The sequence below is a fragment of the Micropterus dolomieu genome, linkage group LG23, assembly GCF_021292245.1.
Source record: "Micropterus dolomieu isolate WLL.071019.BEF.003 ecotype Adirondacks linkage group LG23, ASM2129224v1, whole genome shotgun sequence".
Classification (NCBI taxonomy): Eukaryota; Metazoa; Chordata; class Actinopteri; order Centrarchiformes; family Centrarchidae; genus Micropterus; species Micropterus dolomieu.
Window position 1 is genome coordinate 3,259,683 of NC_060172.1, and position 26,184 is coordinate 3,285,866.

Genomic DNA, 26,184 nt, shown 5'->3' on the forward strand with positions numbered 1-26,184 from the left:
TCAAATTCAGTTAAAAGTTTTAACTCTTTTTAGGCTCTGGACCCAATTTTAGGTCCGACACTTAAGTCAGTGGGTTGGTATTTTATACTTTTCTAATGACAGGAGGAGATTATAATGAAGCCAACATGTTAGTCTACAATCAACTTTACGCCACTGATGAGTCCAAATCCACAATGTCTCAATAACTCTTATGTTCATAAATGAAGTCTGGGTAACCTGAACTGGTACTTGTATGCTTGTTAAAGAAACAATACGTTTCAGTTTGGACAGTGTCACCTTCAGGTTATCCCCTCTTGCTCCTTACAAAACTCCTTGTAGCACGACAGCTCCGCTTGATTGAACTAGTCAGTCATGCTTTCAAAATGTTCCTTCTTCTTTTTAAGGAATCATCAGAACATCTACCTCAAACGTACTTTACTCTAAAAATGTTAAGAAAAAAAAGGTTTTATGATTTAGATTATAGATTTGGTTTGTTAGAGCCATGAGTGACCCATCAGAAACCCTGACCGGGCTGTGCATTACTGATCCTTCCAGGTGAAAGTGCTGTTTGCTGGGCAGGACATCGACAGAAGTCCCTTCATGGTGAACATTTCGAAGGCCATGGGCGACCCGAGCAGAGTTCAGGCCCGCGGGCCGGGACTGCAGTCGACTGGAAATGTGGCCAACAAACCGACATACTTTGACATTTACACTGCAGGTAATCCCTCAAACTGAAACTCATGAATACTGAAGCTGTTACCATACAGATAGACCTCCGACAGACTGACTGAAATTGTTTCTCCAGCATCTTTTTCTAATCAGTGATTTAGGTTTCTACTTCCATCGTATCGCAGGTGGAGAATATCTCACCCCTCAGTTATAACACTCGCAGTAGAGCTGCAACGCTTCAGTCTGTGCGGTCCTGATCCAGTGAGCATCACATTCTTCTTTCAGGGTTTGAGAGTCTTGTTGTCTGTCTGTCTGTCTGTCTGTCCACCAGGGGCGGGTGCTGGAGATGTAGGCGTCATCATTGTGGATTCAAACGGTCGGAGGGATACAGTGGAGATTGTCTTGGAGAACAAAGGCGACAGTATTTTCCGCTGCACCTATGTTCCCGTCCTGGAGGGGCCCCACACCGTCTATGTGACCTTTGCTGGGCAGCAGATTCCCAGAAGCCCTTTCACCGTCCACATCTCAGAGGGTAGGCCTTACACATGTGTGTCCACCACACCGGACAGTCCTGACCACGTTTTTGTTCTAGATGGTTCCTTACAAAGTTTAATGTTGAAATACAGCCATACTTGTGTTATAAATGGATTTCCATGTAACTTGAACAAGAACCTGAGACTTGCAGATATTCTGACTTCATGTAGTTCATCATCTAATATGAACAATCTCCCGCCCGTCAGCATCTGTTACTAATCAGAGTGTCACATTGAAATCTGATGTCCAGACTGAACTAAACTAAAAGTTTTCCAGTATGAACAGTGTGAAATCTGCAGTTCAGTCTGGGTCCGGGTCTGATGGGACAGTTGTTGCTTGCTCAACAGTACTGTTTTTTTTTTTGGCTGAAGCTGTTTGCTGTCATGGTTTTGGGCTGCAGTGTCCGGTCTGCTCCTTGGTGCTCCGCTGGTCTTGTGGCAGAGGTGTGGGCTGTGATCAGAGTCGGACAGTTGGACAGACGGGGCCAAGGAATGGACATGATGGACTTGACTTTAGCCTTGCCTGTCTTTGATGTAGCGTCTTGTCTGACAGGACTTGGGACTTATTTGTCTTGACTGAAACTTTCTATCTTGATAAGACTTGACTCAACTTGGGAATTGACGCTGGACTTGCTTGTCTTGACTTGGGACTCGTATGTCTTTGACTTGGGACATAACATGGAACATACTGTCTTCATTCAGGTCTTTCCAGTGTGATGTGTGAATATGGATATTACCCTGGACCTGCCTATTTTGAATTAAGCAACTTGAGATTTGCTGTCTTGATTTCCTTTCTCACCTTTGGACATTCCTGTTTTGACTCTGAACTTGACTTGGTACTTGACTTAGGACTTTGGACTTGCCTGTCTGGGCTTGTGACTTGACCTCCAGTCCTGACTTGACTAAAGTGTTAGTGACTTCAGACCAACTTTAGACTTGCCAAACCAGACTTGGTCCCACCTCTGCCTGCTGCTCTGGTAATCTGCTGGTCCTGCTGTCTGCTGGTCTGGTGGTCTGGAGGTCTCTGTCCCCTCTTTGCTGCACAATTGTATCATCACTTTTGTTCCCTCCTTCAGTTTCACAGAGCATCCCACCTCCGGGGTCTCCGGTGCAGATTGTACCTCAGTGCACACGCACCCCACCCTCAGACAAGACAAGGAGAGGCCCCCCTCCAACACCGCCTAAACCCAGGCGACCAAGTTAGTACAGGCTGGGTCGGGGTGTGACTGGAGCCTGCCTGCGCTCGCATGGTTTCCTTCCACCTCAACTCAAAACCATCCCTGTCTCCGGCCCCTCTGGAGGGGGTTTCCTAGCTTTACAGCATGTGCAGCTCCTGCTTTGTCCTGAGCGGCTTCATCTTCCTCTACAGAGACAGAGTGAATGTGGTGTGCTGAGCCCTCTCTGGATGGTGTCAGGACTGATGATCACCTCAGGCAAACTTAGGAACTTATCCCGTTTATTATGTTCTTCCATTCACTTCTGCTCAAATTACACAAGTTAGATGTTCTAGAGAATGGAGGAAGCTGCATCAAGTACATGGAAGTTGTCGTCCAACATTTTCATTGTCGGGAAAATACAAAACCCCTCAGACACATCAGAATAACAGTACATGTAGCAGAAAGGCTCAAAAGTACAGTGATGCTTTGTAGGCTTAGCCATGTAGCTAACTGTCTGTGATAGTTTATCATGCTATAGACTGAGGCTACAAACTAAAACGATTCAGTTTAAAATATAACAGGCCAATATTGATTTTGTGTCCAAGGCTGAAAATCATTTTAACAAAGTGACTTCAAACTGCGCGGCAAGTGAATTGAAATGTTTTGATAGTGTAGATACGTGAGTTATGGCACTGACACCAAAATCATACCTGAATACCTCACTAAGCAACATATGTGTGTTATACCTCAGTACCTTTTTTAGCACTGAATGAAATGTGTTTTGAAAATTACTGAAATTGAGCCAATCCGATCCATGTGGTGCTAGTACTAAAAAAAACGTATTTGTAAATTTGTATTTAACGTTCAGACTAAATGACCACCACCTGCTCATCAGAACAGAAATAACATTCACACACATTCAGACACTGATGGAACAGCCATCGGTGGAAAATTTGGGGTTCTATATCTTGCCCAAGGACATTTCCACATGCAGCCTCGGGATCGAACCGCCGATCTTCCGATTAAAAGGCAAGCCACTCTATCACAGCTGCCCCAAGTCAGTAGATATAGATTATCATAAAACTTCAATTAATAGCCGAGTCCCAAATTTCCACCTACCTCCTTTACTGGCCTGATGTTGGAACAAATTTTGACAAATAAACGCCTGCCTTAATTAAACGCCTGGTCTGATTTTCATAGAAGTTCTTATATAAGTTACATAGAAGTTCGTTAATACAAATATTAATGTTTAAACGTATGATCAATATGTCAGTATGGACATGCTGAACATTGTTAGATCAGTTAGATTCTCCACAATACCACTGTTAAGTTAATTTAACAGAAACAACAAGACCCAAAGTCTAATTCTTCTAGATTTACCGGTGTAACCTGGCTACAAGAGAGGAAAAGGGGGAAAAAGTGCTGACTCACATTAACTTTGAAGCGCTCGTTAAGTCCGCTCGTTATGTCCAAATGTGTCCGTTCCTTGATTATTTAATATATTCCTTTAGTCTGTGAGGCTCCACTCATCAAAAGAATCCAAACAGCTTTTCAGAAAAATTTATCCAAGTTGTGAATCCTGTCATGTGAAGTCCATCGCTCTCTGTCTGCTAACTTCTCTCATCCTGGACAGTGTTGTTGTTCTCGTGAGGTTGCTGCCTTCAAAATAAAAGTGCATAAGCTGTCTGTCGGAGCTAGATCAAATGAATGACGTGTATTTGATATTATTTGATAATTTTTACATAAGTATTATTCTGTTTGAAATAAATAAACTGTTTCATAGTAGTTTCAGTTCTGTGCAAAGAGAATTAAAGGCCTGTCCCATATGAACGCCTGTCCCAAATAAAGGCAGGGTCAATTCAGTGATTTTAGCAAATAAAAGACCGGGCTATTATTCAAAATTTTACAGTACTGACATTTACGTGATCCAGAGAAGGCTTGTGTGTGTGTGTGTGTTGGTTTGGGCTTCATCTTTACACTCTAGTGCAGTTTCTATTCTTCAAACTATGTTGTTTTGTTGGTAAAACATGAATGTTTGGGTTCCGTCTGCTTCATCTCTCCTTTTGTTCGGATCAATAACCCTCCTCTTTCTTTGCATCACATGTGTGGATGAGAACTGTAATGAAGTATTTATGTGTAGAAATGTCGCAGTGCTTCTCAGCTTTAAATAACAGTCTGTACACCAGCGTTGTAAACATGTTGTCTTCGGGTATTTATTTCTTCATGTTTCATTCTGTTTCCCTTGGTGAAGTCATGATCCAGCAGCTCTGAGCTCGTTGTCCTTCAAACTGATAAACCTTTGTTTCCTCTTCATCTTTGCTTTTCAGCCTCAGAAAACTGCTTCTCTCAGCACTGACCAGCTGACTAACAGATACTCCAGCAGCGTCTGTGTGTGTGTTTGTTCTTGTTTAACTATTATAAGTTGTTGATGAATCCTCGCTTTTACTTTGAGAGTTAGTTTAGGATTAAATCTTTGATTTAGAATGAAGACACTCAGAATTAGAGATGTTAAGAGTTCACAGTTAGGTTTAGTCTAGGCCTACGTTAAATCCCAGTCCATACTGACTCGGTTTTATGAAGATTTGTGAAGTACTTTTAATCATCTGTCACACAGAACAGACTTTTTATGTGTGCCTGGCTGTAGCCGGGTGTTTAGCCTCCTAACAACACCTTCTCTCAAACAGTTTTTACATTTGATTTTCAGCACAAACTACGTATTAGATAACTAGCTACTTTAGCTCGCTTGTTGTTAGAAAACATTACTTCTTACTCAAATGTAAAAAGGTTATGCTTCATTCATCTGAAAGTAAGACTATGATCAACAAAGAACTAATTAGACAGCAACTAATTCAAGAGCACAGATGAGTATTTTGTTTGCACATATTAGTAACTCTTAAACAGAGTAAAGTTGTTAAAATTCATCTTCCTCCACCATGATAACCTCTCTCAGTGTAAGTCAGTGTTTGAACTCCAAACAGAATCCAGAGTCCCTGGACTGGACCGTCGGCCCCTGATGAGTGTCAGATGGTCTTGATTCAGGGTTCAGTGTCGGACCACTCAGGAAGTAAAAGAACAGGAGAGCGTGTTCGTGTGAATGTTTCTGTTAGTTTCATGATCATTTGAGCATCATCTTCCAGTCTAACCAGCATCCCACGTCTCCTTCTGATCCGTCCTTACAGCCTGCAACCCGAACGCCTGCAGAGCTTCGGGCCGAGGTCTGCAGCCGAAGGGGCTGAGGGTGAAAGAAGTGGCAGATTTTAAAGTTTACACTAAAGGAGCCGGCAGCGGAGAGCTCAAAGTCACCGTGAAGGGACCGAGTAAGATGGCGCAACTCTGAAACCAAAAAATACAAATCACATTTCCACTTTTTATTTGCCCTGTGTTGTGAAATCAGTTTGAAATGCACCTTTACTGAAGAGGAAGAGCTGGACTGATTGTGGGTGATATTTCTGCTTTGAATCCAGAGGGCCTGGAGGAGCCGGTGAAGGTTCTCGAGATGGAAAACGGGATATTTGAGTGTAATTATTACCCCATCATGACGGGAAAATACATCGTAACCATCACCTGGGGAGGACACAGCATCCCACGCAGGTAGAACAATCAGCTAATTATTCTTCTGTGTTAGTTATCACACTGATGACGTTCATCTAAACAGAAACAGAAAGCTTCTGAAAATTACATGTGAATTTGTGGGTTTTATGTCAGTGGTGACCTGTAACTACTGAACTACAGGGGACCCAGGATAGAACCCTGAGGTACTCCAGTGGTTTTACACAAAAGTGGCTAGTTGTATATATATATATAACGCAATATCACTCAAAGTAACATGCCAAGTAGAAAGTTGTTTTAAAGTTTATAATGACTCGTGATTAGTGAATTGCTCACATATAGTTCTGTTTGTATATATAAAGCTTATTTTAACCAGATTAAACTAACTAACTTTTAACATAGTGCATATTAATTACATCTAACAACTTATATATAAGTTATTTTTTTAACTTAAATCTGGAATTTTTTATTGTGTGTTATGTCTTTTGTCAGAACACATCAACATATTGGAGCATAATATTTATTTGGTACGTGAATATTTGGATTATTTGGCCACATGGTGCCGTGTAACTACAGAATTATAAGGGAGAACCAGGATAGACCCTTGAGGTACTCCAGAGGCTGCAGACTAGGCTCGATTCTAAATATGTAAGCTTGTACAAAACTTAACTTAAATTATTTCTATAAAGCTGCTTTCATTATCAATTAATCTGCCGCTTACTTCTTAAATTAATTGGTCTTTCTATAGAGTTTGAGAAAAAAGTGAAAGGGATCAATCACATAGCTAAAGCCCAAGGTCCAAATGGAACCAGTGACTTACTGCTTTTTCATGTGTGTAAAGTCTCTTTTTGAGGCACATTAACACACATGATCAGAATATCCATAATTGCACATGTCTAACTGATCAATAACTGATTAGTAACACACCAGCTATCAGTGTACAGTATAAAGATCCTCAGTCATCCAAGTTATAGGATTCTGGAGTCGTTGTTCAAAAGGCACCAACTGTGGCAAAGTGCTCTTAAATTATTTATGGTAAAATATATATATTTTTTCATAAGTAAGACAAGTTCTGTAATTAATTTCAGCTTTAATACGAGCATTTAATGTCTAATCGTTTGATATTTTCTCATTAAAACATTCAAATATGAAACTTTCCCATATTTAAAATGTTGGCCATTTCAATCAAAAACACATATATTTATATTTCAATACTTCTAATGTTCCGTCAGTTAAGCCTTTGCATGCAGTGAGAGAATTGTGTTAATACTACATTATATTTCATTTCAATCACTCTGTAAGGGATTACAAAAATTTTTGTGTGTGTGTTTTCAGTCCATTTGAGGTTCAGGTGAGTGTGGAGGCGGGGCCTCAGAAGGTGAGGGCCTGGGGCCCGGGTCTGGAGACTGGCATGGTGGGGAAGAGTGCTGACTTTGTGGTGGAAGCCATCGGCACGGAGGTGGGAACACTCGGTACGTCACCTGACCTTTTGAATATAACTTCCAGGAAAATGACTTGGCGTACAGGAAACATGACATTTTGAGAAAACAGCTGTTAAAGATCAGTTAACACAAGAACAACACATTAGCTAAAAATTACTGTTTGTCACATGAACACATCTCTAAGAGATATCTGATATGTGAACTAGCAAACGTTGTGCTTTTAAACGATTTATGATTCAAGATGGAGAGTTTTAAAAAGACCAGTTTAACTTCTGCAAGGACAATGCTAACAAAGCTGACGGACTTGGTATAAAATTCACAAATAATAATGTAAATATATGTTATTCAAGATTGTTTGTACATTTTATAAAAGTATGGTAATAATAGTTGCAAAGCAATTTTAAATCTGAAAATTGAAAGATAGAAGCAAAATCATCACTTCTTACCTCTGCTTATGGAGACGCTACAGTTTGTTAAATTCTTCTAAAAAGGGTTAAAAGGCGTGTCACATGATCACATTTCTATGATTCTTCTGCTGACTGTCTGCAGGTTTCTCCATCGAGGGTCCCTCTCAGGCGAAGATCGAGTGTGATGATAAAGGCGATGGGTCATGTGATGTTCGATACTGGCCCACCGAACCGGGCGACTACGCTGTGCACGTCATATGTGACGACGAGGACATCAAGGACAGTCCCTTCATGGCTCACATCCTCCCTGCTGCCAACGACGTCTTCCCTGAAAACGTTAGACCAGAACCTTAAAACTCTTCCACAGATATTTTATTGTTAAACACGTGTTGAATATTATCTGATCCTCCTCAGGTGAAATGTTACGGTCCAGGTCTGGAGCCGCTCGGCTGCATCGTCAACAAACCTGCTGATTTCACCATCGATACCCACGAAGCCGGCAGAGGAGAGCTGAAGCTCTACGCTCAGGTGAGAACTTAGCAAAAATACTCTTCTGTGTGACGATGATATTTTGACTGGAGATAAGTAAAATCTGTGTTTGTGCTTTCAGGATGCAGAGGGTTTCCCCATCGACATTCAGATCACAGATAACGGAGACAACACCTTCTTCTGTGTTTACACTCCCTCAAAACCCATCAAACACACAATCATCATCACCTGGGGCGAAGTCAACGTCCCCAACAGCCCCTTCAGGGTACAAAACCAGTACACGTTCATCAGACACTCATTAAGCGGCTCTGAATGAGCTGGTTTAAGTTGCACATCATCAACATAGAAATGTAAATGAAAAATGATTGTGGTTTATTTGTGAGCAAGGAGTGACATGTAAATACAGAGTTACAGGGGACCCAGTGTAGAACCCTGAGGTACTCCACCAGCTTCAATTTTTATAAAAGGATATAGAACTACACACTGCTTATCATTGAAAACAAATCTGCTTCACAGAAGATGGAAAATACACACAAAAAGAAAAAAAATAACAGTACATTAAGGACAAAATATGGATGAGGTAAAATACAGTAAGTAGTTTAACAGTAGTGAAACAAGGTAGCCATTAACAAGGTAAGAAAGTAAAAGATGAGTTTTCAATTTTCTTTTCAATGAGTTTTAAAGTCTGGAGCGCATTCTCAAGTCTACATGATAATAATAATTATAATAATAATGTTATTTCTAATCTATAACAACAAGAGAACTCAAAAATCAAATAACGAAAACAATGGGAGTAAAAAAATGAAAACAGTTTTGTTAATGAATTGAAAGTTGAATGATTTGCTCATGAAGACCTTGTGATATAAAGGGGAGAATCAAAAGTTAAATTATTTCATCACCTTTCCTAAAAAGTATGAGCTCAGCCTCAATACTTTTATTGAGTGATCAGAAGTTTGTTTTTCCCCCAGTACGCTACAGTGTGTATTCCAGATGATTGTAGATGCAGTTGATTTCCTTATTCATAAATTATGTTTCTGAACCAGGTGATGATAGGAGAGGGCAGCCATCCAGAGAAAGTGAAGGTGTACGGTCCTGGTGTGGAGAAGACGGGACTGAAGGCCAACGAGCCGACCTACTTCACTGTGGACTGCAGCGAGGCCGGACAAGGTGGGGCGTGCTCACAGTCCAGCCTTTTATTTGTTCTATCACATTACCAGTAGTGGAGGAAGTTATCACTTCTTCCACCACCAACCAATACTTTGATTTAGTTTTTTTGTCTTTGCCTCATCGACGATATTTGCTTTTGTTTAGCAACTTTTTAAAATGTTCGAAAACCTTTCGAGGTTAAGGTTTATCATCACTGTTGTTACCTGCAGGTGACGTCAGCATCGGGATCAAGTGTGCTCCGGGTGTGGTCGGTCCAGCAGAGGCCGACATCGACTTTGACATCATCAAGAACGACAACGACACATTCACAGTGAAGTACACGCCCCCGGGCGCCGGTCAGTACACCATCATGGTGCTGTTCGCTGATCAGGTGAGAGCGCGGGCAGGTAAACTGCTTCCTGTTAAAACGAGACATTAGACAGACTTCACAACTTTAATGTTTCAACAGGAAATTCCCATCAGCCCCTTTAGAATAAAGGTGGATCCTTCCCATGACGCAGCTAAAGTCCGAGCAGAAGGACCTGGACTCAGCAAGACAGGTGAGCTGATTACACAATGTTCTGATTGTGTTACCACAAAGTCCTTATACAGGCAGGAAACGCCTCCGGGTGGTTATTAGGGACTAACAGGATCAGGTCTCTCTCTAAGTGCACTTTCACCAGGACAAAAAACCTGCATGTAGAGAATGCAGGAAAATCTGAAACAGACCTCAGCTCTGCACAGAGGAGCCACATGATTGGCTTAACATTTGTTGTTTCCCGGCTCGGCTGTTAAAAATGTAGACGATTAGCTTTGTAGAGGGAGGGGCAGGTCCAAACAACCGCCATATTTGACGTTACAGGCTTTCCCTACAGGATTCTATTCAGTGGCGAGTCTCTTTCTTAAATCCTCTCTGCTTATAATAATATAACCATCGGTCCACATGATGTTTCCTGCAGAGTCAGCGGACGTGAACAGAGTGAGATGCTTTTCAAAAAGAGAAATAATTCATTAAACAGGTCAAACTTCTGAAATTAGCCCTTTATTCTTTTGGACAAACCTCATTCCTCTTCAACTCTCTGCAGGCGTCGAAGTGGGGAAACCGACTCACTTCACCATTTTCACAAAGGGAGCCGGGAAAGCCAAACCTGAGGTTTATTTCACCGGAGCAGCTAAAGGGGACGCCGTCAGAGACTTCGAGATCATCGACAACCACGACTACTCGTACACCGTCCGCTACACCGCAGTCCAGCAGGTCAGACACACGTTGACCTCTAGAGTTTATACTGGGGGAGCTGATGGGTGAACTGGAGTTAACGTTTGTGTCTCTTGCAGGGGAACATGTCCGTCACTGTGTGTCATGGAGGAGACCCCATCCCCAAAAGTCCATTTAACATCAGTGTGGCCCCCCCACTAGACCTCAGCAAGGTCAAAGTTCAGGGTTTGAACAACAGTGAGTACATCTGCTGGTTTTTACTTCCTTTTACAAAGGAAATGAGAAACTTTATCATGTTTTATTACAGGAAGTCAAGTTTAGAGCAACCATTATAATGTGACTGATTCCCAGGAGGGTTCAAATCAAGACCTGGCTGAAGATCCTTGATTGAGTAATTTCATTGTGAAATACAAGAAGCTTAACAGCTGAACTTAAACAGATTGTGTTTTGTAATGTTATTTTAAAAGCACAATATTTAGGACATTAGTTCACAATGTCAGCTCACTTTTTCACACATCTCAACAAGAACCTTTTGCTTGAACATTGAAACACAGCATTTTAAAAATGGTATTTGGAAAGAAAAAGAGGACACATAGAGGAAATGTAACTCCTTAAACATCACCTGGTAATTTTTTTAACAGCCATGATATACAGATAACAGACAAGACAGACAAAGGAAAGAAATATCCAGAAAACACCCAAATATTGTGACCTGATGAACACTTTTCTGCTGGCCTCCCTTAGGGTAGTGGCACAACACCCAACAATAATAAGCACATCTTGTTAAACCTGCCTTTTACTTTAGTAATCGGCTCTGCTTCAGAAATACTGTTTCAGATTGATTGTGTAAGCGATACAAGTATGAACATTAATGCTGGTCAGAAAACATGTTTCTGCAGAATCACTGGTTCCAGTAGGTTTGGGCAATGTGACAATATGGACATGAATAAACGTAAATGTGTCTGTGTGTTAGACCGACAGACATCAGGTCATGGTACACATCGATGAGCAGAACTGATTTGTGGTTGATGTTTTCAAGTATTTTGATTTTGTGCTCACTGGATTAACCAAAAACAGACATTTCACTCTGGGTTTCCAAAGTATTTCCTGAAACTCCTGAACAGCAGGCCAGCTGGAGAAGCGTGCTTCAGTTTAGTCTAGTTTAAATAGTAAAAGGAGGTCCTGGAGCTTTGAGAGGTGGCTGATTCGTCCCACGTGGAGGATAAATAGTTCCTCAGGAGATTTTTTTCCAGACTGAAGTCTTGTAATAAATACTAAAGTGATGATGTGGAAAGGCAGCACTTTTAATACCTCCACAAATTCTGTATTAAAAAGATTAGTAAGCACTGCCTGAACGTCCTGCTTGTGTGTCTGTGTTCGTGTGCAAATCAAAGAGGTGGACGTTGGGAAGGACGAGGAGTTCACCGTCAGCACTCAGGGTGCCGGAGGTCAGGGCAAACTGGACGTCAAGATCACCTCCCCTTCACGTCGACCAATCCCCTGCAAGCTGGAGTCGGGCACGGCCAATGAGATGCACACAGTGAAGTACATACCCCCTGAGGAAGGGCCGTATAGAGTGGACATCACCTACGACGGAAACCCCGTACCAGGAAGTCCGTTCACCGTGGAGGGCGTCATGCCGCCTGACCCTACAAAGGTGAGTTACACTAAAGACCGTTTCCTGCGTCTTTAAAGGTTTCTCTAACAACAGAAATACATTTAGCCTGATACTTTTAATCAGGTATCGCTCAGCCAGTAGAGAAAAGTAGGCTGGGTATTGAACTGCCACACTGTCGTGGTCCCAGCTGAATTCTGTCCAAAACTGCTGATAACACCAAAAACAGCCTGGGCCCAGTCCGGAAGACTCACGCTATGAATCCTGGTCCTCCAGAAACTCCTAATTCTGGCAGCTTTTAAAATGTTTGCCTGTTTACCTTCCAGGTTCGCGCCTATGGTCCCGGTCTTCAGGGTGGTGTTGTAGGTAAACCAGCCCCCTTTGCCATTGATACAAAGGGAGCCGGTACCGGTGGTCTGGGCCTGACGGTGGAGGGACCCTGTGAGGCCAAGATCGAATGCCAGGACAATGGTGATGGATCCTGCTCCGTGTCCTACCTGCCCACAGAGCCCGGCGAGTACGCCATCAACATCCTGTTTGCAGACCAGCACATCCCCGGTTCCCCCTTCAAGGCCATGGTCCAGTCTGCGTTTGACCCCAGCAAGGTGACGGCCAGCGGCCCTGGCCTGGAGCGAGCGAAAGTCAACGAGGACGGATCCTTTACGGTGGACTGCTCTAAGGCCGGAGAGGCCGAGCTCACCATCGAGATCATCTCCGACTCCGGAGCCAAAGCTGAAGTTCACGTCCAGAACAACAGCGACGGGACCTACTCCATCACCTACATCCCCCAGTTCCACGGCATGTACACCATCACCATCAAATATGGAGGACACGCAGTACCGAAGTTCCCCACCCGACTACAGGTGGACCCGGCTGTGGACACCAGCGGGGTGAAGGTCTACGGACCTGGAGTCGAACCCAGAGGTGAGGGCAGAAGGGTTTTTCCTACCTAGTTACAAGGTGGCAGGGGTTTACATAATTCTGTCCAACAGAAAAGCTGATATTTAAGAACCAAAACTCAGAGGCATGGCTGCCGGGTCATGACCGAAAGAACTAGATCGCAGCTGGCGTCTCCCTTCGAGATAGGGTGGGAAGCCAAGTCATCCGTGTTGAGCTTGGAGTAGAGCCGCTGCTCCTTTGCGTCGAAAGGAGCCAGTTGAGGTGGTTTGGGCATCTGGTAAGGATGTCCCCTGGGCGCCTCCCTAGGGAGGTGTTCCAGGCATGTCCAGCTGGGAGGAGGCCTCGGGGAAGACCCAGGACTAGTTGGAGAGATTATATCTCCCCACTGGCCTGGGAACGCCTCAGGATCCCCCAGTCAGAGCTGGTTAATGTGGCTCAGGAATGGGGGGTTTGGGGTCCCTGCTGAAGCTGCGACCCGACTCCGGATATCAGGTTAACGATGGGTGGATGGATTTACATTCAATTTAAAGTTGTTAAGATATATTACATATTCGACTATAAAACAACAATCCCATTAATGAATTGTTAATTTACCCCCCAAAAGAGATCCTGTATTTCATGAGCGCTTAATTAATAAACTAAGTAGAGTTTTATGTAGGAGTAGAAGAATCTTTCTTCATATTTCTTCATCTTTCTTAATAACTGTAACTTGCCCTAATTATCCATAATAGACCCTGTTATTGAAACCAACCCTACAGGGCGAAGGCAGCACCTTTCACATAGTAGATTTTATAGAATAAATGTGCGACTGATGTGCAGAAACTCTCTGACGTACAGCCATAGTTTCCAAACTCTCTGTTCTGAGGTCTGTTTTAATGACGGAGGGGCTCTTAGCGGTTTGTTTACTCGCCTCCTGGTCAATTATGACAGTTAATAAACTCACAGGAGCACATGTGCAGTTTTGGAGGCTTCTCATTTTGTTTCCTACATTGGATCTCCATCTGGATGATACATGTTGTGTTTCACTTCTTTCTGTGACACATTTGTAAAATGTTTACAAAATGTAAAATGTTTAAAGCTGTGGTTAAACCACAGAGTGTGAGCGATATCTCAAATACTCACATGGACTCCTTCCCTCCATCCATCCATCGTCAACCGCTTATCCTGCGTACAGGGTCGCGGGGGGGCTGGAGCCAATCCCAGCTGACATTGGGCGCAAGGCGGGGTACACCCTGGACAGGTCGCCAGGCCATCACATAGACGAACAACCACTCACGCTCACACTCACACCTAAGGACAATTTAGGGTCACTAATCAACCTAGACTGCATGTTTTTGGACGGTGGGAGGAAGCCCACGCAGACACGGGCATGCAAACTCCACACAGAAAGGCCGGGGCAACCGGGGTTGACCTTCTTGCTGTGAGGCGACAGTGCTAACCACCACACCACCGCGCCACCTTCACATGGACTCATGCAAGTAAAATCCCAAACACAAAACCAGAAATGTGAGCACCAAGATAGCAAAGCTCCTTTATCCTCATAGCTCCCTCACGTATCGGGGGAGTCGCCCCCTGCTGGCGGCTAGAGAGGACGCAGGTTTAAGGTGCTTCACTTTTCAGACCCGGAGGTTCTGACTTACATGTAGGAGAAAGTAGGTAAATGTTTCTCTAGCTAACGTTAGCTGTGGCTATCTCGCCAGCTAAGTTAACTGTAAGTTAGCTTTAACTTGCTTCTGGTGGTTTTCCAGGCTCAGTGAAACGTAATTACAGTATTCTCTGTTTTCAGCCTCATTTAGGCATTAGAATATAGTATATCTAAAATGTATGGTGAGTCACATTCTGGTCAGTTTTGACCAACCATTAGCATTAGTTTGTTTGTTTATTCTCTACATATGCACCAGTTTCCTTCCCAGTGTTGCTGCTCTCTTCATGTTGTTTCTTCTCCACAGGCGTCCTGAGGGAAGTGACTACCCATTTCATAGTGGACGCTCGGGCCCACTACAAGAGCGGCGGCAGCCATATCAAAGCCTGCATCTCCAATCCATCAGGCAGCAACACGGACGCCTACATCACCGACAAAGGCGACGGGACCTACAGAGTGGAGTACACGCCATACGAGGATGGTGAGGCGCTTAAGGTTTTATTCAGTGTACCATTACACGTCCCTGGAGGCAGGAGGTGGAGCCAGGCTCAGCTGCAGTCAGCGATCTGTTTCTGGTGATGAACTCAGTGAGATTCACTCAGACTACAGGCAGTTTTATGGATGTTTTTCCACAGCAGCACATTATAATGTGGAAATAAAGTTCCTGTGGCTTTAATAAAGCTTCTGTTTTCCCTCTGCTACAGTCAAGCGAGGCATTTGTGGCTTCAACAATTAAACTTGTTGCTGCAGAATGATTTCATCATGTTTAAGACTCTTTTTGTGGTGAGCTGACAGATCCTCCTGATGCTGATTTAGGCAGATTCAAATGCAAACACAAGTGGAACCCCATCAAAATCCATCTTCCACCAATTGTTTTGTTTCAGTTCAAACAAAAGTTATTTTATTTCAAAAGCTGGTTTCAGTTTTCTCCTGCTGTTAGTGTGTCTTCACAAACATGAAGTGAAGTGAAACAGACCTGTAACTTTTATTACAGTAACTAAATGTTTATTTTAATTAACATTATCATGCTCACTAAGTGTGCTAATGCATGATTAACATGCATGTTAACTATTATATGTACGAAATGTAGACAGGATAAGGATGCTAAAAGCAGGACAGTGATTGGCTAATCTTAGCATGACAGGATACTAACGTGCACAATCGACTTAGGAAACAACTTCGGGTATCTGGCCTGGGGCTTAATCTGGAAATGAGCAAACAAACATGGACGCCTCATGTCAGCCAAAGTTCACTGGTGAAGGGAATTAAACCCAAATGTAACAGTAATAGTGTTACATATTTATATAATCATCCCAAGGCAATTACTCTGCAGTCTTACAACTGCCTTGAAGTAATATACAGGCAAAATAAACACACATGAGTAATTGAGTAACACTGTAAAACAATAGTGACTGTGTAAAAGTGCTGTAAACGATGTCTATCGGTAAAATGAATGAAGTTAGTCAGGCCGCCTGTGTGAGAGGAGAGGTGGGCGGGATGAGCGGCTGGTATTAATAGCTGCAGTCTGTTGGAAGCAGATGGTTTTCCACTGATAGTAATGTGTGACATGTTAGAACCCTTTGCATTGTGGGACATAAATACCCTCGTGGAGACAGACCGGGATTTTAATGAAAGGTGATTCTCTGGCTGAGTCCTAAACTCACATGCACATCTAGGGTTGTAGCTAAAGGGTTGCTGGTTGGACGCAGGGACAGTGCGTCTCTTCTGCATTGTCCCTCACAAATAAACAATAAAAAAACCTGCACTGACTGGAACAATGTGGAGCATCAGTCCAATGATAAAGTTCCTTTGGGACTGAACTAGAGCTTCTGAGGTGCAGCTGCACAGTGATCCCCATCAACCGAGAACTGGGGTTATGATGGGTAACCACCCTGTTAGTGTGCGGGGCGGTGTGGACGTGAAAGTAGGTGTTGTTGTAATCTCGTAAGCTTCAGCACTGGTGACATGTTATAAACCTGCACGGTGACACGGATGATGTGATGCCTTCCTGCGTTTTTGGCCCCCGGGTCTTGGTTCCTCAGAGACAGTCAGTTTGTTATTGGTCCAGAATTGGCCATCAGTACCAATGTTGAACTTACTATAAAATACTGAGCTCAGTACCGCTTCTATAGAAATGAATTGATTTTGGGCTGAAATTCAGGTGAGTCCTGGACCTGAGACAGATATTGAAACTTGTTGCTTCAGTCCACTGGGATGCGCTCCCTGGATTGGCGCATCCCAGTAACCGAACCTTATGTGTGCTTTGGGGGGCTTTAAATGCGTTTATGCACAACACTGCCCATCTGTGCTGTCAGGCTTTTTAATTTTATTTGTGGAAGACTTATTTCCACCCACACAGTTGTTGTATGTGGATAGACAAAGCATTTGTCGGTCCATGTGGTCACTAAGCGGCCCCGACCTTCTCCAGAGATGGTCTGGCAGACCGGATCACAATCTGTCCTCACTGCTTACTAACATTTGGCCTGCTAGCATGCAAAATGCTACATGCTAAACTAGCGTGATCTTTCTGTCCGTCTGCAGGTTTGCATCTGATTGAACTGTTGTTTGATGAGGTCTCAGTTCCTAAGAGCCCGTTCAGGGTGTCGGTGGCCGAGGGCTGTGATCCCAGTCGAGTCCGAGCGTACGGTCCCGGCCTGGAGGAAGGACTGGTTAACAAACCAAACCGCTTCACAGTCGAGACCAGGTGATTTTACATGCTTCAAATACATTTTGGAGCAATCAGACAAATGTGAATGTTTCAGACCTGTTTGAATTCAGTCCACCGTCTCGTTTTCCCTCTGCCCTGGCTCTTCCTCAGAGGGGCTGGCACCGGAGGTCTTGGCCTGGCTATTGAGGGTCCATCTGAGGCAAAGATGTCATGTAAGGACAACAAAGATGGCAGCTGCAGTGTGGAGTACATCCCCTTCACTCCTGGAGAGTACGACGTCAACATCACCTTTGGAGGCCTTCCCATCCCAGGTGATGCCTCTAAACCGTTCATCCAGGACTCCGGTCCGTTCGGTCGGACGTACTCAGGTTCAGCAGTGACTCATTTCTGGCCTCCTCTGTATGTGTTGCAGGGAGCCCATTCCGGGTTCCAGTGCGAGAGCTGGTGGATCCCAGTAAAGTGAAGTGTTCAGGTCCCGGCCTGGGAAGTGGAGTCCGAGCCCACGTCCCTCAGACCTTCACTGTTGACAGCAGCAAGGCTGGGGTGGCCCCCCTGGAGGTCCTGCTGTATGGGCCCACAGGTAAGACTGCCCTGATGTCTGTTTCTTCCATGGGTTAATCCTAATTTAAGTGTTGGATTTACCAAGGATGCAGTTGAACCCATTAATGTTTCTCTGTGGCGCTTTCTCCCAAATCTGGGTCCGGATGCACATTTTCAACAGCCTCAGCAGACTTGGGATCATTCTGTGAAGATTCATTAACAAAATGGGTGAAACTTAAAAGTGCTGTGGTTAGGGAGTCAAAAAATAAAGCTCAATAATCCAAAAGACAAAAAGTCCATGAGTAAAAAACAGAAAGTGTAAATCCACCCAGCAAGAGAGGCTGGAGGAACACTGGAGAAAACACCAGACACTAGGAACAACGCTGAGGAAACGCTGGTGAATCATCCGTGAAAACTGAGAAACTGAAAAAACAATGAGTGAGCAACAAACAACAGACAGACAAGCACGTACACACAGAGGACGAGGCACAGCTAGGGCTGGGCAATAAAACAATAACGATAATTATCGCAATATAATTTTCCTCAAAAACAAGAAAATAAATGTTCAGTATATCGTCAATAAATATTTGGTTTAATTCATTTAAATCACAAACAAATTAGCACTTTTTCTATTAAAATATTTGTTTTGTTGATTTGACATTTATTGGGATAATTATCGATATCGAACGATATGAAATGTTTTTAGTGTGATAACATTTTTGGCCACATCGCCCTGCCCGAGGCACAGCTGATCACAGTCAGGGGAACGAGGACAATAAAGGAAAAGACAGGAAGTAAAACAGCAAAGAGAACGAATGAGCAGAAGGAACAACTCAGAGTCAGGCGATGAACACAAGAGAGAGAACCGATGCATCTTTATGAAACTAAAAAAACGTGAGGCTGATCTAAACTCTTCCATTTGAGTACCAAGATGTTTAGAATGCAGTCAGACCCAGTCTCATCAGGGCCTCGTGTTGGGGTCGAACTAAAGACCTTTAATCCTGGACTCAAGTCTTAAGCATGACCTCCACCCTAAGGTAAACCCAATTGTCCTTCAGAAGCAGACCCAGAACCAGACCCCTGTAGAGGTTGAGGATGGTTTTAAAGTCCAAAACTCAAACTTGCTCTAATGACAGATATCATTTCTTGTGAAACTCTGGTTGCTCTTCAGGTGTGGCCGAGCCAATCAGCATCACTGACAATGGTGACGGCACTCACACAGTCAACTACACTCCTGCCAACGACGGCCCGTACACGGTGTGTGTGAAGTACGCCGACCAGGAGGTCCCTCGCAGGTCAGTACCGAAGAGACTCCTATCTAAAGAAGTCCCGATCCCACTGGTCTAGGTCTCACAAACGGTCTTCTCTCAGTCCTTTTAAGATCAAGACTCTACCGGCTCACGATGCCAGTAAAGTGCGAGCCAGCGGTCCAGGTCTGAATGCATCCGGAGTTCCGGCCAGTCTGCCGGTTGAGTTCACCATCGACGCCCGAGACGCCGGAGAGGGACTGCTCACTGTTCAGATACTGGTGAGCCCCAGGTTCCTGTCCTGACTTAGACAAGGACCTAAATGCATCGTGGCTGAGAAAGAACAGGGATACAGGGCTCTTCTAAACCAGCTCAGGACTTTATGATGCAGTCACGTATAAATTCTTTTCCCTTTTTAAAACTACTGATAAGAGTGAAGGTCATACAGGACCTTAAATGATGCTTCCTGGGCGGCGCCGTGAAGGCGTTTGAGGCCGACCAGATTTTTTAAATTTAATTAAGTGGGCAAAACTGAATAATCATATAAATAACTCTTTGTATGGAAAAGTAAACCTACATTCCCATGATTCGGCCCCTCCGCTCCTGTGTGGCAGCTAGATTGAGAGATTTTCATATTCATGTCAGTTTTTGTAACATGCAGTGTTCAAACAGTCAGGATTGAATGTGAGCTACGATAGCAGAGATGGAGCTTCTCATGATCTTTCTCTTTTAACCCTGAATGAAACTCTCCATGTGACTTCCTGTTGCTCCGTCGGGGGCTCGTTGCTGTTGCTGCAGGGTCCGGATGGGTGCAGGCGCGAGGCCTCAGTGTTTGTGGAGGACTGGGGCAGGAGGGTGTGGGAGACACATATAGTAAAGAAAACCATCCCCTTCAGAATTCATAAGAGAGGCTGTGTAAGGCCTGCACCCCCTCCTCTTTCACCTCCCTCCCTCCATCACCTCGTCTCACCCCCTCCCTCCCTTCCTCCCTGCCTCCTTGTTCACTAACGCCTGCTGCTCACTAGAGGATTCTCAGATCTCAACCGATTCCACAGACATATTTTAATCCTGAGAACAGACACGTTTATGCTAAACGGTTTCAGAGTGGCGGTTTCGGGGACTTGGGATCTCACCTAATCAAACGTGACTTTGTGTTGAACAGTGGTGGGGACAAGGGGCTCAGATTAGGGCTGTGAAGAGACACTTAGCTCGCGAGACATCACGAGCTGCAATATTAGGTTCACGAGAACGAGACAAAAAGATCCTTAAAAAGTGTTTGAAAGATTTCCTCAATGCCGAGACATATGAGCGGGGGGGCTGGGGGACCTCCCCAGGGACATTTTGATCAATTTAAGTGGAAATGTTTTTACTTATGTAAAAGGAAACACAAAATTCATTTTAAAATACACAAGTCAGAGCAGCTCTGAGTCATTCTGCTGCTTTCAGATCTGTTTCTCCTGCAGAGCAACATCCTCCCTGCTGAGGCAGCACACATGCAGCCAGGATTTAGGCTTCACTCCTCTTTGTCTTGTTCACAGCGAGAGAACTAAAAGAAACTGCATCAAGAAGTTGTTAAAGTTACTGACGGCTGCTGCACGTTTGTGGATCATTTTATAATCAGTAGCTTGTTTTTTTTAGCTTAAGTTCCTTTTTTGGACGATGCACATTTGTTTCTTCTATAATTTAATTGCATTGCTTGTTTTGTTAATGTGCAAATACACCTTTCTAAAGGCATTTTCATTTGTTATTTAACTGCAAGCTGTATATTCAGAACATTTTCAAATAGTGAGGGGGACATGTCCCCAGCGTCCCCGGTGACACCTATGGTGACTTCAGACAGAAACAAACATGGAGGCAGACTGTCGTCGTCAGCTGGATTCAAAACAGGAAACAGTTTACAGTCGTGCAGGTTTAAACACATCCAGTCGGGACTGAACGTGAGCTGCAACAAGACAGGAGATCATAATCTCGTTTAACCCATAATTGAAGTTGCAGGTCTTAAGATCCTGTCTGTTAACCCCTCTCACTGCAGGATCATGTGGGCCGAGGATCAGTTCAGACCAGCCTCAGCTCAGGAACATCCCCGCAATTGTTGGGAGGGCGAATCTGACGCAGAATCGGCCAGCGTTGGGGAGTTATTAGACACCAGTGAGCCTTGTCTGGTTTACAGAGGTTTTGTTTTTCTGGGGAATGTCTGGAAATTTTCTGGACAGATTACCTAAAAATAAAACAGTCCCTTTAGCTTTCGACCACATCACACATTAGAACCAACTCTGGAATTCATTCTTGACCTTGAGAACAAACACGCCTCATCACAAGGTCCGATGAGTAGCTGTTCTGCAGCCTTTGTCATATTCCCCTGGTGTTATGGACTTGTAGACGTTTCCAGAGCACTGTAACGACTTCTTGTCCAGAATGACATTTGATTTCTACACTGTGGTATTACTACTTTTAGTCAAGTCAGGTTAGTGCGTCCACCACACCAAAATCCTTGAAATAAAATCTGTCTGGAAAGAGTCTGATAGAAGAAGCCCCCGCGCGCCCCCTCGTGGTCAACATGTGAACTGTCTGCATTCAGTTTGTCTAATGATCTAACAGACAGATGTGGTGTTCAGTTCTCCACTAACCTTCGTAAACCTGCCTCCATCCATCCATCCGCCGCTCCTCTGCTGCATCTAGTTAGATCCTGTGTGCGGTTGAAGTACTTTAAGCAGTACATGTGAGTACTGGCAACACCATTGGTCTCAAACCACCAGGAGCCATCGAGGGTTTTATTTCAGAGTATGAAAAGCCCAAACTGTTCTACTGTGGAAGAACCGTAAGAGTCTGAGATCTTTCACCAACCGTCAGTCCGCAAAGTGTTCGTTTTCCGAGCTGCTTCGGTACATTTAGTCACATGTCCAACATCCCCGTCACCTAGAACTTCAAATAGTCTTTATACATTTTAAGGGAAGCACATGTTTAATGGATTATCTTTACAGCAGCTTTTTTTCAAGTGAAGGATGTGTTAAATATTTCTTGTTGAGCAGCAGCCAGAGGTCAGAGGTCAGGGTTCAGGTCCTGAGTTCCACCTGTCGTTGGTTCAGATCCTCCTCTCACCTCATTAAGGCCAACTGTTAACCGGCAGCTCCATTAAATAGTACCCAGAATACACCAGTCTGAATGTCAGCAGTGAGGAGGCGACAGCGAGATGCTGGCCTGACGTTCAGACTGGTGAATTCTGGGTACTATTTAATGGCGCTGCCAGTCGAGGACCTGTGAGGCATCAGATTCTCAAACTAGACTAACCTATTTGTCCTCTTGCTCAGTTGTGCCCCGGGGCGTCCTACTCCTCTTTCTGGCTGGTCAGAGCCAGTTTGTTCTGGGAGTAATCCACAGCATTGGATGAGATCTTCATTTCTCAGAACAAGAACAGACTGACGAGGAATAAAGTTCTTTGTTTCTGGATGTTTTGAGCCTCTAATGGAACCAGCAGCTGCTGATGCTCCAGATGCTCAACAAGCCAGTTTAACTGTTTCTGTAATCAGCAGTTTTTAAGCTGCGCTACCATGAAGGCTTTTCCAGTGATCAATGATTTTAAAATGATAACCTTATCTTTATGAGTTTTTCAAAGCTTTAAAGGTTTTGGGTCAAAATAGGCAAGAAGAATCAAACTGTAACAGCAGACATGTAAAAGATCAGATACAAAGCTTGATCCTGGATCGGATCCTTCAACTGAAAACCACACTGAATTGGAAAGTTACCATCAATGGCACATGGCACTGTAGGAGACCACTGATGGCCAGTACTCCACTGTAGTTTTAAACTGTCGTGTACCTGAAGCATATACAGACACCCGCTGACTTCCTGTCTGCGTCTCCAGGATCCGGAGGGAAAACCCAAGAAGGCGAACATCCGAGACAACAGAGACGGGACGTACACGGTGTCATACGTACCGGACATGACGGGCCGTTACACCATCACCATCAAATACGGAGGAGACGAGATCCCGTATTCGCCGTACCGCATCCACGCCCTGCCCACCGGAGACGCCAGCAAGTGTCTGGTCACAGGTCAGGCCCCTCCCATCACTCCTCCCGCAACCAATCAGATCATATCTCCTGAAACTGTCACAGCATCACTGACCCTCTTGTTGTTTTCCCGCAGTGTCGATCGGAGGACACGGACTGGGTGAGTCAGATTATTCTCCACCGCTCTGATGATACGAGCTGCGTGACTTCACTGATAAGATGAGACGGTTACGTTTTCTTTCAATTAAATGTTCTTTTAGACCTCTGGTATCTAATCTAATCTGGTTTTATTTAACTAGTCTGGTATAATCCAGGTTACACAATCTAGTCTAATATAAATTAGTCCAATTTAGTTTAATATAATCTAGTCTAGGATATTACAGTCTAATCTAATCTGGTTTTATTTAGTCTAATCTAGTCTGGTATAATCTAATCTAGTCTGGTATAATCTAATCTAGTCTGTTTTTATTTAATTTAGTCTAATATAGTCCGGTATAATCTAATCTAGTCTGTTTTTATTTAATTTAGTCTAATCTAGTCTGGTATAATCCAATCTAGTCTTGTTTTATTTAATTTAGTCTAATCTAGCCTGGTATAATCTAATCTAGTCTGGTTTTATTTAATTTAGTCTAATCTAGTCTGGTTTTATTTAATCTAGTCTAATCTAGTCTGGTTTTATTTAATTTAGTCTAATCTAGTCTGGTTTTATTTAATTTAGTCTAATCTAGTCTGGTTTTATTTAATCTAGTCTGGTTTTATTTAATTTAGTCTAATCTAGTCTGGTTTTATTTAATTTAGTCTAATCTAGTCTGGTTTTATTTAATTTAGTCTAATCTAGTCTGGTTTTATTTAATTTAGTCTAATCTAGTCTGGTATAATCTAATCTAGTCTGGTATAATATAATCTAGTCTAATCTAGTCTGGTATAATCTAATCTAGTCTGGTATAATCTAATCTAGTCTTGTTTTATTTAATTTAGTCTAATCTAGTCTGGTATAATCTAATATAGTCTGGTATAATATAATCTAGTCTGTTTTTATTTAATTTAGTCTAATCTAGTCTGGTATAATCTAATCTAGTCTTGTTTTATTTAATTTAGTCTAATCTAGTCTGGTATAATCTAATCTAGTCTTGTTTTATTTAATTTAGTCTAATCTAGTCTGGTATAATCTAATCTAGTCTAATCTAGTCTGGTTTTATTTAATTTAGTCTGGTATAATACAATCTAGTCTGTTTTTATTTAATTTAGTCTAATCTAGTCTGGTATAATCTAATCTAGTCTAATCTAGTCTGGTTTTATTTAATTTAGTCTAATCTAGTCTGGTATAATCTAATCTAGTCTGGTTTTATTTAATTTAGTCTAATCTAGTCTGGTTTTATTTAATTTAGTCTAATCTAGTCTGGTTTTATTTAATCTAGTCTAATCTAGTCTGGTTTTATTTAATTTAGTCTAATCTAGTCTGGTTTTATTTAATTTAGTCTAATCTAGTCTGGTATAATCTAATCTAGTCTGGTATAATCTAATCTAGTCTGGTATAATCTAATCTAGTCTGGTATAATCTAATCTAGTCTTGTTTTATTTAATTTAGTCTAATCTAGTCTGGTATAATCTAATATAGTCTGGTATAATATAATCTAGTCTGGTATAATATAATCTAGTCTGTTTTTATTTAATTTAGTCTAATCTAGTCTGGTATAATCTAATATAGTCTGGTATAATCTAATCTAGTCTGGTTTTATTTAATCTAGTCTAATCTAGTCTGGTATAATCTAATCTAGTCTTGTTTTATTTAATTTAGTCTAATCTAGTCTGGTATAATCTAATCTAGTCTTGTTTTATTTAATTTAGTCTAATCTAGTCTGGTATAATCTAATCTAATCTAGTCTGGTATAATCTAATCTAGTCTAGCCACGTTTTCATGACTAGCATCCTGATTCGACGTCCATCTTGTCAGGATCAGGTATCGGTCCGACCATCCAGATCGGAGAGGAGACGGTAATCACCGTGGATGCAAAGGCTGCTGGGAAAGGTAAAGTCACCTGTAAGGTGTCGACTCCTGACGGAGCGGAGCTGGACGTGGACGTGGTGGAGAACGCCGACGGGACGTTTGATATTTATTACACGGCTCCGGAGCCCGGGAAGTACGTCATCACTATCCGGTTCGGAGGAGAAAACATTCCCAACAGCCCCTTCCACGTGGTGGTGAGTCACAGCGGGGTCGGGGTCTTTGTCATGTGGATTACAGGTTACATTTTACTCTTCAGTCTCTTTCTGTCAACGATGATGATGGGTCACTAGAAAACATTTTTAAAGGTCAGAAATGTTGCGAACCGCTTGTGCATAAGTGCTTTGACTCTGAGAAAAAGTGCACTATGCACTATGAGTACCGGACGGTGCACCGGAATCTAACATCCACCACGACCTGCTAAACTAAGTCGTAACAATGAGCACAAATGGAGTTGCTAACATTGAATTGAACTGAAATAGATCTGTTGGATGGATTGTGAGGTCAACTTCTCAGTTCATGACCTCTAAAACTGTCAGCCTTCAGAATAATGCTAACACCAAGTACAAAGATGCTAACATGAGAGTAAGATTAATACAGTTTAAAGTACATGTAAAAGGTGTATTTATATATGTTTAGTACATGTTTGTGCATGGAGGTGTGTGTGTGTGTGTGTGTTTTCCCTAAAGCTTGTACCTTGTTCCCCGTCAGGCGAGTGAAACCATCCCAATAATAGAGGAGCCATGTGACAAGCTTCAGTTACAGCAGTCCTATGTGGGCTTCTCCCCTCAATGGGTACACAGAGTTATTACTGCTCTTCAGACAAGCCGTCCTCTCTGTCCTACACTGGAGCTGCAGGGTCAATCACGCCCCACATTCACTGATAGATCTGTCACTGGCTCAGCATGGGGCTGCATGGTTATTCTGCATGATCATCTGTCTGCTGCTGGGGGGGGGGGGGGGGCCTTCC

General features: G+C 43.1%; 1 protein-coding gene across 10 annotated transcripts in view; it reads left to right on the forward strand.

The window, feature by feature from the left end:
- LOC123963275 (filamin-C-like) overlaps window positions 1-26,184 on the forward strand; it is a 60,375-nt gene that overhangs the window by 22,070 nt on the left and 12,121 nt on the right. For 2 of the 10 annotated variants that reach the window (XM_046040006.1, XM_046040013.1), the window contains exons 7-32: window positions 535-697; window positions 980-1,180; window positions 2,258-2,380; window positions 5,518-5,655; window positions 5,803-5,929; window positions 7,223-7,359; window positions 7,879-8,072; window positions 8,151-8,264; window positions 8,347-8,490; window positions 9,269-9,392; window positions 9,602-9,762; window positions 9,841-9,931; window positions 10,457-10,626; window positions 10,707-10,824; window positions 11,982-12,244; window positions 12,529-13,126; window positions 15,052-15,225; window positions 17,286-17,448; window positions 17,563-17,723; window positions 17,825-17,992; window positions 19,124-19,247; window positions 19,324-19,480; window positions 23,062-23,251; window positions 23,346-23,369; window positions 25,164-25,411; window positions 25,926-26,009. In XM_046040006.1, coding sequence (XP_045895962.1) covers window positions 535-697; window positions 980-1,180; window positions 2,258-2,380; window positions 5,518-5,655; window positions 5,803-5,929; window positions 7,223-7,359; window positions 7,879-8,072; window positions 8,151-8,264; window positions 8,347-8,490; window positions 9,269-9,392; window positions 9,602-9,762; window positions 9,841-9,931; window positions 10,457-10,626; window positions 10,707-10,824; window positions 11,982-12,244; window positions 12,529-13,126; window positions 15,052-15,225; window positions 17,286-17,448; window positions 17,563-17,723; window positions 17,825-17,992; window positions 19,124-19,247; window positions 19,324-19,480; window positions 23,062-23,251; window positions 23,346-23,369; window positions 25,164-25,411; window positions 25,926-26,009 — 4,359 coding nt within the window. The remainder of the gene's footprint in view (window positions 1-534; window positions 698-979; window positions 1,181-2,257; window positions 2,381-5,517; window positions 5,656-5,802; window positions 5,930-7,222; window positions 7,360-7,878; window positions 8,073-8,150; window positions 8,265-8,346; window positions 8,491-9,268; window positions 9,393-9,601; window positions 9,763-9,840; window positions 9,932-10,456; window positions 10,627-10,706; window positions 10,825-11,981; window positions 12,245-12,528; window positions 13,127-15,051; window positions 15,226-17,285; window positions 17,449-17,562; window positions 17,724-17,824; window positions 17,993-19,123; window positions 19,248-19,323; window positions 19,481-23,061; window positions 23,252-23,345; window positions 23,370-25,163; window positions 25,412-25,925; window positions 26,010-26,184) is intronic. The other 8 variants (XM_046040014.1, XM_046040007.1, XM_046040009.1 and 5 more) reach the window with 5 other exon arrangements.